The 17134-nt window shown below is 34.1% G+C and overlaps 1 protein-coding gene across 2 annotated transcripts in view; it reads right to left on the bottom strand.

The window, feature by feature from the left end:
* Positions 1–760: 760 nt before the first annotated feature.
* LOC137647062 (protein farnesyltransferase subunit beta-like) overlaps positions 761–17134 on the bottom strand; it is a 54945-nt gene continuing 38571 nt past the window's right edge. Inside the window, exons 9-10 of one of the 2 annotated variants that reach the window (XR_011045521.1) lie at positions 15576–15774; positions 761–1421 (exon numbers count right to left, since the gene is read on the bottom strand). Coding sequence is in view for 1 of the 2 variants with exons in the window: in XM_068380225.1 (XP_068236326.1) it covers positions 15652–15774 (123 nt within the window). In the remaining variant the exon portion in view is untranslated. Of the gene's footprint in view, positions 1422–14876; positions 15775–17134 lie in introns of those variants that run through there. The other variant, XM_068380225.1, reaches the window with a different exon arrangement.

The raw sequence follows: 17134 nt of genomic DNA, 5'->3' as shown, positions 1-17134 counted from the left end.
GAAAAACTCCAGTTAGCAACAGCGAGTAAAGTACGTCTTGTCGACACGTCGACAGAGAGAAAATTGAGTCTTTGTTTACATGGAGTTTGGTATCTGGCCGACAGTTGGTGCTGATGGGCACACCCGCAACCTGTATAGCGATCGCTGGCGAGTTTTTTTTGTACAGTTTTTTGTCTGTCGAGCAACAGAGTTGCAGCTATATATTCACCGGCTAAGTTAAATATTTAAAAAGATAAAATGTACAACACAAAACAATTGTACGAAAATTTACTTATGTACAGTTTAGACAATGTATTGATAATTTTCTAATAAATGCACAAAGAAAAATACCATCATTACAGCAAGATAGACCTAAGATTTATTGTAAGTAATAAAGTTTCTATGAAACTGAAACAAGATTCAAAACCTTGTATAAGAAGCCTAAGCTTTGCATTACTGTACAAGGTAATTTTTTTCTTTTTTTGTTAATTCAATCCTTATCTAAATATTATACTTTTGTAATTTTGATATCTGTCCTTATATGCCTCATATTCTTATTACCCTTATGGCATTAAGTATCAGAAATCACTATTTATAATGCTCACATCCCTATACAGAATTAACTTATTCAATAAGGAACTTGGCTCTTTCTGTACTTTTATGGGTACTGACAACATAATACGTACCTGTACTACAGGCTGCGTTTATAAGGAGTTCATTGCTCATTACTCAAATTTTCAACAAACAAATCCATATCTCATTATAAATAATAAGAACTTTACTCTTTCACAACACCATGAATTGTACAGTATATACAGTATATTGTATTTACAAAAGCATCTGCCCTTCTCAACAAAACAATAACTATCAAAAGTGGAAGATTATTGTTCAGTGGAAGTAGAAACTAGGTTGATTCCAGTAATCTTCAGTGTATAGATATACTAAAATATTTTCATTGAATTATTGTACAGTGTATATACTAAAACATTAATTGGAGATACAAAAAAGGCAGTCATTATATTCAAGAATAGTTCTTAGCACTGATAAAATAAACTGATTTAGCCTGGCAACAAAAACATTAAATATCATAGTACAGTGCTCTTGAGAACACAGGGTGATAAGTAGGTTTTCTCGGGCCCAGCAGTCATTATTATTGCCAGTCAGTTACACAAAGACTTGATAAACTTTGACACAAAATGTCATGAACATAAACATTGCCTATCCAGCCAGCTCCTACACACATGTCAGTCATTCATTTGTAGCTCTCAATTCCCTTCTTTACATCCATATAGATATAATCATTCCTATCCTCACACAAATGTTTAAAACATGCATTTGTGCACTAAACCCAAAAGCTTTCACTACCCAGTTGAATCGTCAAGGTATCCGATCAAGTGTTTCTATGTTTGCTGTCAGGATGCAATTTGAAGGGCTGGAAGAGACTGAAAGAGAGTGAAAAAAAAGTTCAAGGTTAACATGTCTCTCACTATAGAATGACACATCATCCTTTCTCATTATGTGCTTGTTCCTTTCCATGTTTCAAAAAATGTCTCATTTTATGTTCAATGATACTACAATACAAGTACTGTATTGTAAGTTAGGCCATTCTAGTTATTAAAAGAGCTAATAACATTAGTGAATTTAGATGCACTCAGCTTCTTCATAGTATGTATGCCATCAAGCCAAAGAAAATGCATAACATCCATGACATTTTATATGAATTCCAAAGCAGATAAAAAATTCTGCCCTATCAAAATTTTACAATTTCTTTTACATTACACTCTGTCATCAAACTAAAGTTTCAATATATCATATTCTGAATGCGTCATTTGGCTGACCTTAGTAAAGTGTTGTACTGTCCTCCTTCATTTCTATTAAACTACTGTACATGATGAATAAGAACTAAAATAGACAGATATAAGAGCTAAACATTTTTGTACTACTGACAGAACTGAAGAGCTTTTCCACAGGAGCCAGGCAACCACTCATAGAAAAGCGAAATGTAAATCCAGTAGCAGCTTAACCTGTTCTTACAACTTCAACAAAACCTGTTTTTACTCCTTCAACAATGCTTTCTCATATTGTATAGCTCAAACTTTAAAGAAATAACACTGAGGATATTTTAAGCAGAAAATAGTGCTCTAAATGGGAAGTACATATCTTTTTAAAAATCTTCAGAATAAACAAATAATAAATCTAAAGAAATAAAAATGGCAGCTTGCAATAGCATATACTAAAGGAGGCAGGACATATCGTGGGTAAGCCATAACAAAGTAAAATCAAATCTTAGAATTCTATGTAAGAGTAATTAATTTATCATTCAAACTACTGTACCTAATAAGGAAGACCAAAGCAACAAGTGTTTCACATGTAAAATGATAAAGAATGAAAATTTATATAAGAGCTCATGCTGATACAAGAACAGTTTGATCTGCAACAAAATTAAATTATTACTGACAACCAGAAGTTGTCAGAAGATGAGAAAAGCTGGACTGGGAAACAGGGAATATTTATGGGTAAATTTATCTGATAAAATTTTTATTACCTCCCTCAAATTCCAGAATTTGACATTTTATGACTAAATCTGGGGTTTAATATGGGGGCAACATTAAAGAGAAAATATTCAAATCCATTTCTATCAAGTCATACGGGATTCAACTTGGAAATCAAAATCAATCTTGTTCTGGATACAAAGTTGAATTTGAAGTTCTGAGGTCTAACATCTTAGCAGTACAGAATGTAATGAAAATTGTTTAGTCCCAGTTAGAAGTGGTTTTTAATTAAACCTTTACTTCAAGAATCTTTGGTAAATATATACTCTAATTTATAGCCAAATACATGAACCATATATTATCTTTACTTATCTTGTGTTTTATCCATTTTTGACCATGAATATTGGGGCAAATCGCCAGCTCATGAGATTTCCTAACCTTCCTATATAATATCAATTATGGGGGATGGGGAAATGCCAAAAAAAAAAAAAAATATTTGTAGCAATTCGAATGGTCAGAAATGCATAATAAATACATGATAACCAGTTGGAAAAATATATGGTTCCTATAAGTGGCATAAAATTAAGGTTTCATAATTACTTTTAATTTATTTCACATCCCTCAAATGGTCTTTGCTCCACAGCGACTCACTTCATTTGCAATTGAACATAATCTCATTGCTCCTCTATTCTGGCAGGTGGTACATGGATGATCTGTGTACGCCAAGGATCTGGGTTTTTATTTGTGATATTTTTTACTTTCACGTGAATAACAGCAGCTATATACTGAACAGTGTGTATTAAACATCAACTACAGTATCAAAATAGATGAAATTACACTTAATTTTGAAATGGATTGAACTTCTCTTTTGGAAAAAAAAGGGCTGTTGTATAACATCATCTGGAACTTAGGCACATATGTTTTGGAAGCTCTTGACTGGTTCAATAAGCTGGCTAATGATTACGACATACAAAAAACAGAAAAGCTGGCAAAAGCGAATGCAATCAATCCATGGCCGATAACCCACAATCGGCCTCACAAAACTAAACCATTGACTTTCGACAATGAAATGGTGTTCAGATTTTAATTAATCGATATGGAAGTTTATTATGCCCTAGCCCATTAGTCATAGAGAAAAATGTTAAATTAGTCAGTACTCATGCATTTTTTATAGCAAATTCCAGTCTCACTTTAAATTACTGTAACATATATCATATATTAAAGTTCGTTTGATTTAATGTATAAATAAACACCTTTGGTGGCTAATGATGATATGGCAGTTTATGCAGATCACTGCAAAAGTCTTGGATTTCACATTGCTAGCTGTGTTTGATTTTAAAATAATTTTGCAAAGGCAAAATAGATTTTACAACCACTGTAATGTACAGTACTTTGAAAATTCCTCATGCATCCACGTTCTTAAGGGCAATTTCTTGGTTGCTGTGATCAAGTGTACAAGCTGTATTATATTTTGAGAATAAGTAATATGGCCTTGTGCTGGATCTGGGAAGGTCATTCATGTCAAGAGAGGTAGGAGATAAGTAAAAAAAAAATACAGGTAGTGTGTGGGACTAAATGCATAGTCGTAAGTGTTGAAGATTTGGGTCACATTCTTCTTTTACATTTTGTTCTCCCTTTACTGGTTTAGAACAGAGTGCCTTCTGCACTCATTTTTATCTTTGGCACTCTGACAAAATTACTATCGACCCCCGGGATTTTATCCAAGCCCATTCCCCTGGTCTTTGTCCTGATACTTCACTGTGTTGTGTACTATCCTCCTGTTATGCTTCCCTTCTCATGAGTGACCTTTGATATCAGGTCAAAAGAATTTAATTTCAAATAAGCATCACGTCTAAACACTCAGTCTTATGTCTCAGTCTGTTTATGTTTAATCACATCTCTCATAATGTATATTTCAATTTCAATATAATTTTTATTGTAAATTTCAACCACATAGTTCGGCATTCTGGGATAAATTCTCTACTATATCTTAATTTTCTTTGTAAACTTGTAAACCTATCAATGTCTTTCCCACATTCAGAAATAGATCTCTTCAACATACAGTATTTTGCTGTTTACTGTTGCGGCAATTGTTTACAATGGCAATTTCTTCACTTCATCAAGACTGTCTACTTTTTGGCATAATGACCTGTAGTCCCCAACTTCACAATTGCTTTGGTTCCCAAAGAGAAATATTTTACCAATTACAATACCTGGCCTTCTACCCAAACGTTTACCTCTTTTTTTATTAGATCAGTCTTCACAACTTGCCTCCATAAATTTTGGCCATGTCAAATCACACTCTACATTTGTTACATTTCTATTTTGCAATCCTTGATAATCTTTTGTAACATCACCACTTACATACAATATACACCGTACAATAAATTTTCCATACCTCTTCTCCACAGTATAAAGCCACTTTTCCAACAGGACTTTGTCCTTTAGTTCTTCCAATTACTATAACGTTGGGTTTGCATTTACAGATTTTCAGTGCTCTTCTCTCCTATCCAGTTGTTTTCTTTTTTTTTCTTTGCCATTTTGCTTTAATTTTGCTGGTAAGACCAGGTTCCCTTTACAGAACAGCAGCTTTTTTTCTGCATACCTTTCACTTCCATATTTGTTATGCATGATAAGACAAAAAGTAGTTGTAGCACAAGGACTATTTAGTAACAGAAAATACTATATTCTTTTAAATTTTTTGGCTCATCGATTAAGCAAATATGAAACCCATTTCTTTGGTTGCTTAAACTTGCAAGAATAAATTCCTCTTAGCTGTTAAAAAATATAACCAAGAAATGCATCATTATCAATTGCTGCGGACAAGAAATGGTTATGCTATAAACATTAATTTTCACACTTTACTAGTTATAAACCATACTTGTGTAGTTTTCCTTTACTGTAACCTATTAATATCAATTAAGCTGTTAAAAATAGTGCACAGTACTTTACTTACGTTCAAGATTTAGTGGAAGCAATTTACTTTTTCTGATATCAGTTCACATTCACATTCGAACAAGCTCCATTGTGCTATTAAGAGTAAAAATTACCTAGGCATGCCCTATTCCTGAATGCATTTAAGATCCTTTAGAAATATTTCAAATATTTAAATTACTGTTTAAGCTTTGAATATTTTTTTAATTATAAGTACATTATTCATTTTATACTGGACATTCTTCTGACTCCCTTGTGATATTTTCCTCATAAAAAGTATTATAAGTTTCGACAATTATTTCATGAAAAAGAGACATTAGACAAAACTTACTTCAGCCACTTGACCAAATTAAGAAGCTGCTTAAATGATTCACAAAACAAAGGAAAGCACAGTTACATTTTAAAGGATTAATCACTATGTGATTAATCTGCGAGAAAAAGCCTCGTTTATATAATGCGCATGAGAAATAGTGACCAACAATCAAGTAGCTATCAAGAACCAATTTCCAGAGTGAAATCCATGGATTAAGCAGTAACAGTAACCTCTCACCAGAGGTGTAAAATTAATCTAAGCTGGGAGTAAGAGCTATGTCATTGGTTATATGAAACCCTCAGTTCAACAAACAAGAATAGGCCATGCAGTCTCCTGGGTTTAGAATGGTTAACCAAAAAGAGCACCAAAGTCTAAGATAAATCTTAGAGAGCTACATATAGCACCACAACAGCATACTTGGCTTCTAAAGAGGCAAACTTGGCCATGACTGATAAACTTCTTATAAGCCAAAGGGATGTTAAGTAAGATGAATTCAATTTAAAAATTCCTGAGTACTCTAGAATGTAAAGTTTGAAGTCCTATGAGATATGGATAAAGGAAAGAAAGTTTTTTTAAACATATAAGCAAATAAATTTTCACCACCCCATCTAGATATTGTACAAATCTCCATTAATCTAAGAAAGACTGTCAAGCGACCTGACTACCCTCTCCATCTACTACAAAAATTGCCACGTCAATGCCAATCCAAACAAAACACAGATGCGTGCCTTCCACCTGAACAATCATCAGGCAAACAGAAAGCTAAAAATCAAATGGGGTGACAAAGAACTGGAAAATCACCCCTACCCAGTCTACTTAGGTGTCACCCTTGACAGGACGCTCTCCTTTCAAGAGCAAACAAATAAAAGCATACATAAAGTAGCAACTAGGAACAACTTCCTTAGCAAACTCTCCAACACCAGCAGGGGAACAGACTCTGAGACAAACAGCCCTAGCACTTTGTTGCTCTACTGCAGAATACTGTGCACCAGTGTGAAAAGATCATGCCATGCTCATAAGGTAGACCCAGAGCTAAATAAGTTCTGTTAGATTATTACTGGTACCCTAAAACCAACACCCCTACCTTCTTTATATAAAATAGCCGGTATTCCACCACCCCACATCCAACAAGAAATGCTACCAAAAGCTGACAAGAAGAAGCAAATTACAGTAATGACCCTTGACAGTCACTCCAAAATCATCAGAAAGCAAGGCAAAGCTTGAAATCCCACAAAAGCTTTGCAATAGTGGATGGACTAGAACCAACATGGGCAGCTGCTCACAGGCTGAGGTGGTGGAAAGTGACCAATGGCCATCCAAACAAAGGCATGCCCAGCGGAACAGCTCTCGCCAGGGAATGGGTAACCCTAAACAGAGCAAGGATAAAAGTGTGCAAGACTGGAGATACCTGCCACAAATTCGAATTAATCACCAACCACAAACAATGGAACACATCCTATGAGGATACTCACTGGCCCCTCATTGCTTGGATCAAGACCTCAGAGAAGCAAACGACATTGCCCTTCAGTGGGTTCGACATTGGCATGAGAAGATACAATGATAGTTACAGAAGAATTATACAGTATAGACTGAAAAAAATCCCAATAATTCAGCAAGATTTTCAAAGAGTTAACAAATATTAAGTGAAAATAATTTTCAAAACTAAACTGAGAAGGAAATGATAGGATTCACGGAGAAGTATAATTAGAAAACTAATGAGTGAGTCATCTAGTCAATGGAATGTGGACAGATATGGGTACGTCAACTAGTGTTCATTACAACAGAAATAAAGCCCTCAAATACAATTTTTATTATCATAAAGTAGTGTAATGACCTGAGAATAGAACAAGGTAAAAATTAAAAAATTAGATCGTTAAGTAAAGAAAGAAAAGAGAAAACATGCAAGTACAAAACAGAAAACATAGCCGAGGATAATGCGAAGTTGAAAAAGACCATTTGTTATCAAATATAGGATATCATGTAAGGCACGGTGTAAGCGGTACACCCTTTTAGTCTGATACAAAACTTGAAAAATATTTATAAATAAATATAACCATAATTTAGCAACTTTATGATGCCCCCAACCAAAAGTTTGAAATGCCATGAGCAATGGTAATAGATTCTCCAAAATTCCTGAGAGAGGATGACTAACTGCGAGTGAGGAAGGATTACATTACTGGCTATTCACGTTTTATGATGGGCGTTGATAAGTGTTTAAGATGAGTCAAAAATTTTAAATATCAGACAAGACTAATTTAATCGTGAAGAAATGATTAGACAAGCCTTTCTTTTGAAAATATGAGCACAGTACAGAACTCTAGGGACTCTGCTGACTGAAATGATAAGAAAGAAACAAGATTAATGAGTTTGGTTTAAAACATTTTCTACAGTGACTGGGTTTTCCAAGAAAGCCTGCTATGGTGCCAAGTGGTTGAAAAAAGGAAAAGTTGTGCAAATGATTTTTTGAGATTGTAGTATCAGAAAAGAGAACTAGAATTTTACTGTCATGTACAGCTATCAATTGCAAACTTTGCAAATACGTACTCCCTTCTTAAAATGTTATTCAGTAACATGATCAATGGAATCTTAATATCATAATTAATTCTATGCTAGCCTTATTTCAATTTCGCTTCCCTCTGGAAGCTTTATTTTTTTGCATTTATCCCTATAATTGGAAAATTTCTCATTTTCTTTCCTTTTCCAACTTATGCCTCTAGTAAAGTAATGACAATCTAGCAGTTAATGGCAGTAACCAATGGCTTGGGTAAGCTATAATGTCCTTATTTTCAGTCTTGAAGTCAAAATTATTCTTTATCTTCTTGACATCATTTATAGTTTTGAAAATAAAAATAATCAACTTCCTTGTTATCTAGCTTATCAGTAACAAACCTCAAAAATCATTTTGAAACACAGGACTCGACATTGTTTCCCTAAATACCATTTTATCCACTATAACCACACCATCATATAACTAAATCTAAAATTCTTTAAATTAAGGGAAATACAATTTAATTAAACTCAATAATTTTATTAGACCACATCACCCACAACCATTATATAACCAGCTATCTTCATAAGCAATCTAGGATTCTCTTAAGGCAATGTTTACTGACAACGGACTTGGTATACAATTGAACTCCAGCCAAAATCCTTTCAAAAGAAAGATTTCTTCAAAAATTAAGAGGTGTAGCTTTGAAGCTGCATTCCAACATCATGAACCCTAACCTTCAAGGATTTTATTAAACTTGGATCCAATTCTGTGAACCTCCATGCCTAAACTTAACAAAAAATGACATTACATCTTTGGTCAGAGGACATTTTGAAATTCTAATCCTACAAAACAAATTAGGAACACTACCTTTAATGGCCTAAAGTTTTGTCCAAATATTACTGAATGGCTCTTACCAGACAAAGAAATCTATTTTCTGATGTAATAATCACAACCTTTTCTAAAGAGAGAATTTGAAAGAATCGAGGCAAATTCTTTGAATCTTAAAATAATTTTGTTCTCTGAAAGCAGGCAAAATAGACTCTGGAAGTAGGCAAGAGATTATATCACCTTAGTTTACCTAAAGCCCACCTTAGAAGATACTTGTCGTTCATTTATGCATTTAACTGAAGATAACACCAACAGAAAAAGTGTTTTAGCGGTGAGATCCTTAATCGGAAGATTTTCAGAGGGTTCAAAATTTGAACCTTTTAAATATTGATATTCTACATCCAAATTCCAAAATTTAGGCCTTACTACTGAAAGTTTCTCAATACTAAAAGCTTTAAACACATCTTCTCTAATACCTGAAATAGATAGATCTAATCCCAGATGGTCGAGTAAGCGTAGATCTATACAGTACCCCTTAATGACTGAAAACCTTTTATTTTTATCTTTATTTATAAAAAATTAAATGTAAAAATTGATCAATATTATCCATATTAGTTCCTGTCAGATACATTTTTATAGTGTATTTGCAACAATCAAAACATTCCATTGTCATTTGATAAATTATTGATCGACTGTATTTTGGAATCTCTGATGGACAATCTAGAGGGTCACGAAAACCTTTTGCTTCTGAGAATACGGTGGATAGTGTCCATGCAGTGAGATGCAGCATATATGAGTTTGGATGAATAACCTCCAAAATTGGTTGTTTGAGAAGATTGATTCAGATCGGCAACCTTCTCAGACAAAGATAACAGTCAAAAGATCTGTGAACCATTCACTTTGTAATTAAAACTGGCCTATCAACATCATCCTTCTGTTTGTAGAAATTCTGAGCTTGGTTTACCTGTTCAGTTATGATGAACAGTGGAAATGCGAACAGATTCACATTCGGCCAGTCTTATAACAGGACATCGACTTTCTATGCTAATGGATTCGGTATTGGTGAACAAAACGCCTTTTTGTTCAGTGATGTGGCAAACATATCTACGTTCGGTCGACCCAGCCATTTTCAATTTTCTTGACACAATTACAAATATAAAGACAATTTGTTTGGAAGAATCTGAATTTTTCTGCTTAACTGATCTTTTAAGATGTACGATTTTCCAAGAAGGAACTAAATACGAAGATTTATTCCTCTCAAATTTTTCCAAGTCAGTAGCACCTTCATTATTCAGTACACGGATTGTGACCCTGTTCCCACTTGGTTCCAGATGTAGGCCAACGCTGCCGTATGTCTGAAAACAGCCACAGTTTACCGTACCACCAGTGGTTCGTGGTCCTCAAATGCCTTGAATAATCCTTTTATCTCTCAACAGTCAATAAGAATAGTTGATGCCAGTGACAATCGTTCCCCTGACAAATACAAAAGATCTAGAGTTGCTTTCCATTTTCCCTGTGAAGCTTCTGTGTATGGAGAAAGTTCTGTGATTTTCCCTTCCAAGGAAACTCCCTAGGATAACTGCCTACAATTGCCAAAACTCTGCAATTGAAATTGGTTCATCACTGGAAATGAGATTGCAAGTTTGACTATTTTGTTCCTATATACTGTAGACCAAATGATATTGGAAAACCCTCATCTAAAGGTGTCCCATCAAAACTACAGTAATTTTTTTTAAGTAAGTCATGATCCCAGAAGTCTCATCCACATAGACTTCAGCCTTCTGAACTTTGTCAACAAAAGAAGAAATGACAATCTTCTTTTCAGACGGAAAACATGGAAGCAAACTGTTGCTATTATCGTTCCCAAATATAGAATCTTCAAAGTTGGAACCAAAAGAAACTTCTTCAAAATGACTAAGATCACCAGATCACCAACCATTATACAGTAGTAACCTGAACTATGGTGTTAAAGAAGAGTCCTTAGGATAAGCTGGATTGAGAAAAAGACTAACGTGGAAGTTCTACAAAAGATCAATATCGAAAAAAGATTACTTGATATTTTGGATGAAAGAAAACTAACTTTTATTGGACACCAGGTTCGGAAACACAATACTCTGGAAAGAACGCTACTAATTGGATCAGTCTATGATACAAGAACGAGAGGAAAGCCTAAAACTTTATTGAGTGACGATATCAAGGAGATGTGCGGGCTAACGATGGTGGAGTTGGAAAGGAAGGCTCAAGACCGGAATGAATGGAGATGTTTTGTGCAGAGGGCCACGGCCGTTCGACATCGAACACCCCGTACTTGATGATGAACCTGAGCAACCACACTTAAATCCAAATCCTAACTAACGAATTGGTCAATAATAGTAGAATGTCCAGGTAAAAAAGAACTCTTACCCCCAAAATCATTAATCATTTTTAAATGGAAGTCATCATCCTGGTGAACACATGAGGGGCCATCGAGATCAAAACACAGGCATTTAATTTGGCAAACCTTTGACACAGTTAACAAAATGGGTATTTCCTCAAGTTGGAGATGAATAGCAAATTAAAAAATATGTATCTGAGAGCTATATTGAAAAAAAAAAAATGTCTATATTGCCCCAAAACTGTCAAGGGGATTTCCATTGAAGATTTTGTAAAGACTGTAAACTTATTGTTTGAGACTTTGGAACTGATCTCCAATACCTCATGTTTTGGGGACTAAGAATAGCCTGTTGTAAAATACCAGAGCAGGGTTCAAGACCTCTTCTATCACATCTTTTTCCCGAAGTTTCCCAATTTCTAGTTTCAAAATCTGTTCCTTTGTTGTACTTGCTAGGTAAATTGAAATGGAATTAGTACCTCGTACATGGTTATGTACGAGGTACTCCGAGGCTCGAGTAATCCAGTAACCTTCTTTGACTACAGCTAGCACCCACGGATCAGGAGAAAGGCTCTCCTAACCATGTTAAAAGTTTGAAAGTCTTGCTGCTACTGGAATTTGCAGTGAAGAACCATCATAGTGTTCTCAGATAAGATCTTCTAGTCTGGTTGGCAATTCTGAAAAAAATTACAACAGTAATACCTCGACATACTAATGTCCCAACATGAGAGAAATTTGAGATAAAAGGAAAATTTTGAGCACATTTTTGCCCCGAGATACGAGACAAATTTGAGATGCAAGGATACAAGAAGGTCCCTATGCAGCCGCTAGGTGGCCGAGTGTGCGAGAGGCTGCTCACGAAGATAGCATCGCTCGCTCTTTCCCATCGGATCTCTGTCGCGTAAAGTTATTTCCGAGCATCGGCCGTAGTGTTTGCATTTTTTACATGTTATTTGCATTAATCAGTACAGAATTAAGTGAATAAGCAAAGGGTCCAAAGCAAGCGAGAGAATTACGGGCAAATCAGAGCGCCCGCCTTGCATTTGCCCCTTGTGTGGTAAGGCCTTTAAGCATTGCTTTGTGCCCTGGTACCAACTTAAGCAGTTACCTTATCAATCTTACTTGCATCTAAATCAGGAACCAAAATAAGGAAGAAATCAATGAATATTGTGGTGAACTGTACTCGAAACAAGGTAGAATGTAAGAATTAAAACATTTCTTCTAAATAGATTAGTTAACAAAAATCATTTGACTTTTTAAATAAGCCAAGATATCTAAGAGCACTAATAAACCTAAATCTGAACAATCTGGAGTTAGGGCTTGTTGACAAGCTCACGGCAATGCAGAGAATGAAGACAAAAACAGTATGGCTTGCCAAAGCCATCAGTTGATGCCATTAACCACAAGATTGTCTCAACTGCTATATTGTCTCATTACTTTACTAGAGGTAGGAGGCATAAGCTTATTTAAAGAAAAGGAAACAGGAAATTTTTTAGTTTTAATAAAACTTAGCTTCTCGAGAGAAGTAAAAAAAACACCTAGGGAAGGTTCATGGAAATAAAATGATCTTGCTATGAACTAAAGTACAACACGTTCTAACTTTGGAGCCTAACCAGAAAGAAGTAATTTTGACTAGAGTCAATGCAAGGTCAAATTCAAGTCAGCCTTTAGTTTTAACTAAAAGAAACTACTGAAACAAAGTATATTAATAGCCTCTTGCATAACCAGTACCAACATTGCCAATATATGTATCACCAATAGCCATCAACTCATAATACTACTGTCATATTTAAAAGATATTGATATTACCAGCAGCTTTCAGAACTGGTAATACATGCTGATGATTCAAGAACTAAACACATACTCTGTTATGTTGGTAAATATTAAAAAGCTATATTAGCTTTGTCTGCCAATATACTAATGTTATAATCATATATCACCCTAAAAAGTAAGTGAAAATTTTAATTTACTTTAATACAGTATGTATGATTATAAAAAGGAAAGGTTAGTCATTTTATGGATTTTAAAACTTGAAAACAGACGAAGATGTCAATCCACTAATCTTCTGAGACAAAACTCTTAGAATTCACACTTATCAAATGACCAAAATACATTTGTAAAATTCAAACTTCATGAAAGTGTTAATTTCATAAGCGTTTTGAGAGATAAGGCTTCTTTTTCCTATAGCATGATGAACTTTGTGTCATGTTTCCTTCCAAACATCTAATTTACTGCAGTATCTTTAATAATGAAATTATCATAAACAACGCTTTAGGTCATAATAGTAAATCACATCAATACCAGTCAAGTAAACCTGGCTTTTTACCTAATGCCAGTTTTATCAGTTAAGCCTATGTCTAGGAACTATGGTAATTATTATATTTCATAGTGAGAATTAATCTGAAAAAATCTTATTTATGAATTATATTACTTATGGGTCTCATGAAAAGCATGTAAGAACATAGAGCAGCTTTATAAACAACCAATACATATTGAGAAAAAAAGGACGGACATAATACATTTAACAAGAACTAGCGAAGGTAATTCTTCCTAAATCAGAATTGGCAAACGAGGAACAGGAACCAAAATTCATAAGAGAAACCATATGATTTTGTAAGTTACCTTACTGGTGAAACTAAACAAGAATCATATGATGATATAATCACAATTTTCTTTTACTGTATCATAACTATAAATGAAATTATATTCTTTTCATAGTTTCAAGTACTATAAATAAGCTACATATTCACAATGACATAAAAGGTTATTCTTATTCTAAATCAAAAAAAAAAAAAAAAAAAGCTCAAGCAAAGATTTTCAAATAGCTCTTGATAAGGGGACTCGCAACGTGTACTCTTCTACTACTTAGCTTTCATTAAAGCCAAACATATTTCTAAGCTGCCTTCATATGATTCTAGCTCTAATTAGCCCATTCCTGAAGCTATTCATCGATCAAAAATCTGCTAAAAATAAATTTACACTTTCGTATTATTAGAATGCAATGATATTTGATTTACATTAAACATTAAAGGATCCTCTCAACTCTGCTTGCAATCTATTTTTCAACTCTAATTTCCTTCAATCCAAGTTCTAACTCTGCTTTCAATATCTCAAACCACCAGATTAATACTGTACTATAAAAAACCAGTGTGTGGACATGAAAATAATTTAAATTCTTTCTTTCAATAACTCAATTTTGACTACCTCTTAATCATCTTAACTCAAGTGTCTCAGCTCTTCTTACTACAATGATGCTGCAGAATTTATAAATAATTTCCTTAAACTAAAATTCTTTCTAAATGGGGTACAGATCAATAATTTCTTTGTTACTGAATACTACAGCATTAACCTAATCCCACTAAGAATACTAATACTTTAGTGATTACTACAATATCTTTTACTTACAATGCATAAAACCAATCATAAAAAATACCGGTTAATTACTTTGAACAAAACTCGAATGTACTAATCGAATGTAACCAAGAAGAAATATTCTTAGGATCCTACTGAAATCCAATTCTGTACATCTTTGGTTTTTCCATCAAAAGAAATTTTGTTGACTAAAATCAAATGCAGAATAATGTTACCATTCCATACTTAGTGTCTCGCTCCACTGCATTCACAATTAGAAACACGCAGATACCCTCCCTGATCATTTACAGCGGTATCGATCAATATGTAAACAACACTGTACAAAAATGGAAACTCTGGGTATCCTGGTCTTTGTTTAGAACAACTTAGCTTGATATTAACAAGATAAAAACTGTGATTCCTAACAACTGGCAATTTATAAAATTGTCACGATTTGTATTTACATATGTACCATACTATGACCTTGAAGTCAGCCAAAAAAAATGATGTAAAAGAGATCAAACTCACTCAAGGAATGGCTACAATTCACTCCTTAGTAATTATGAATTTTGCCCCCCCTAAAAAAAAAATTAATAAATAAATAAACTTGTCAGTTGTTTGAAAGATTCTTCGTAGGGCTTGAAGAAACTTTTCTTGCGAATACTGTATATCAAATAGTGTCAAGACCCTCCGATTTCAAAATAAAATTTTCTGATAGTACAAATGCTGAAAACTACAGCATAGTAGTATTGTTCTCCAGATACCAACAATTAGCAATACATCATATTACTATTAATGTAACTGAAACTCCCTTACATGTCATACAGAATTGATGGTGGTAAGGTTTCAACATTAATGTATTTCATAAACAGTAGCTAAAAAATGATGTTCCTCAACTTTGGGCTGGCGATTCCTCTTCCACTTTAATTGCCTGAGGTACTGGTAAGCTGTTGAAATGCTGACTGGCACTTATAGCTGCATCCAGTCCAACATTGTACAAGGGGTGCACCTCAACCTGTTAAAAAGGAAAAAAATACTGTAACAAGAAAAAAGTATTTTGATTTCTCATAGTTTTCAACTGCTTTCAAATAGACCTTTGAGTTTCCTTTACAGACTCCTGATTAGCTTGAAGCCTTTGTTCTTACTGGAGTGTGAAAACTTGGAAAAGACATTTAAAGTGATGAACAGTAAAAGACAGAAAGTAAAGTATCAAGACTCCCAAAGGATGCTTCAAAGAACTTTTGATACTGGTTATACTTACTTTCCTGCATACAAAGCACATTATGGGTAATGCCCAATTACATGGTTCAACCTGTTGAGAAAAACTTGAAAATATCTGAGGAAGGCTAATACTGTACAAATGATAGAAACACTATCATCAAATGTCCTCTGCTTACTTGCAATTTAACTTTGCTAAATTTCTTTTCAGAGCCAAGGAGGAAACAAAGGATAAGCATTTAATAATTGCTTTGCATAAAACCAGTATACTATGAGGTTCATTTTGATCACAATAAAAATAAAATCAGATAGTAAACTACAGTTAAATTCTACTTGTTATCATGCCATTGCCAATTCCATGCTCACAGCTTTAGTTCTAGTTTAATGTCATCTGAAAACTTGGCAGAACATGAAGATTCTTTGACTGCTTTCATTTTAAGAGAAAATGCTAACTTTCAAAATTCATATGGTAAAACTCTTCTACTTCTGTAAATTGTACAATGGCAAAGATAGGGGTTCCAAGACTTCTTTACATCAAATGTAGTCTATAACAAGACCAATAGCTCACCCACCTGGAGGTCTTTTCATCTAAAGATGGCAGCCATTCGAAATTCTCACCACTGTACGTCCTTCACTGATAATCCATATGTATTTCAAATACACTATGTTCTTTAATAAAAAGAATTTTGGCATAAAACTACCCAAAAATTGGCAGCCATTTATAGTATTTGTAACAAACCTCATGTACATAGGTTTATCTAAAGACCATGCCTTGTTTTGATAGTTCTTACAGACAAGCTTAAATTGTAATAAATAAGCATAAACCTATAGAAAGGTACTGTTTAAAGTTTACTTTGAGTGGTAAATAGCCAACAATTACTTAGGTTCTCTACAGCATTTCTTGAAGCCTCCAGCTGACTTTTTATGTTATACTCTCCATCAATTCCATGTGACTGTCTTCAAACATGACTTTTCAACACCATCACAATTTCACTCCTCTATCTTTTACCTATCATTTAGGAATAAAGTTTGACAAGCCCTATACTGTCACCATATATGTTTAATGACCAACTTGCCTGTACAGGGTTAGGTACCAGACGAGTTTTTGTTGGAAGGTGTAACAGCTTACCACTAAGTTCAATTAACTATCTTTGTTT

The sequence above is a fragment of the Palaemon carinicauda genome, chromosome 9 (genome assembly GCF_036898095.1).
Source record: "Palaemon carinicauda isolate YSFRI2023 chromosome 9, ASM3689809v2, whole genome shotgun sequence".
NCBI classification, from domain to species: domain Eukaryota; kingdom Metazoa; phylum Arthropoda; class Malacostraca; order Decapoda; family Palaemonidae; genus Palaemon; species Palaemon carinicauda.
The sequence above is the reverse complement of the archived record's forward strand: the minus strand, read 5'-3'. Positions and strand labels throughout refer to the sequence as shown.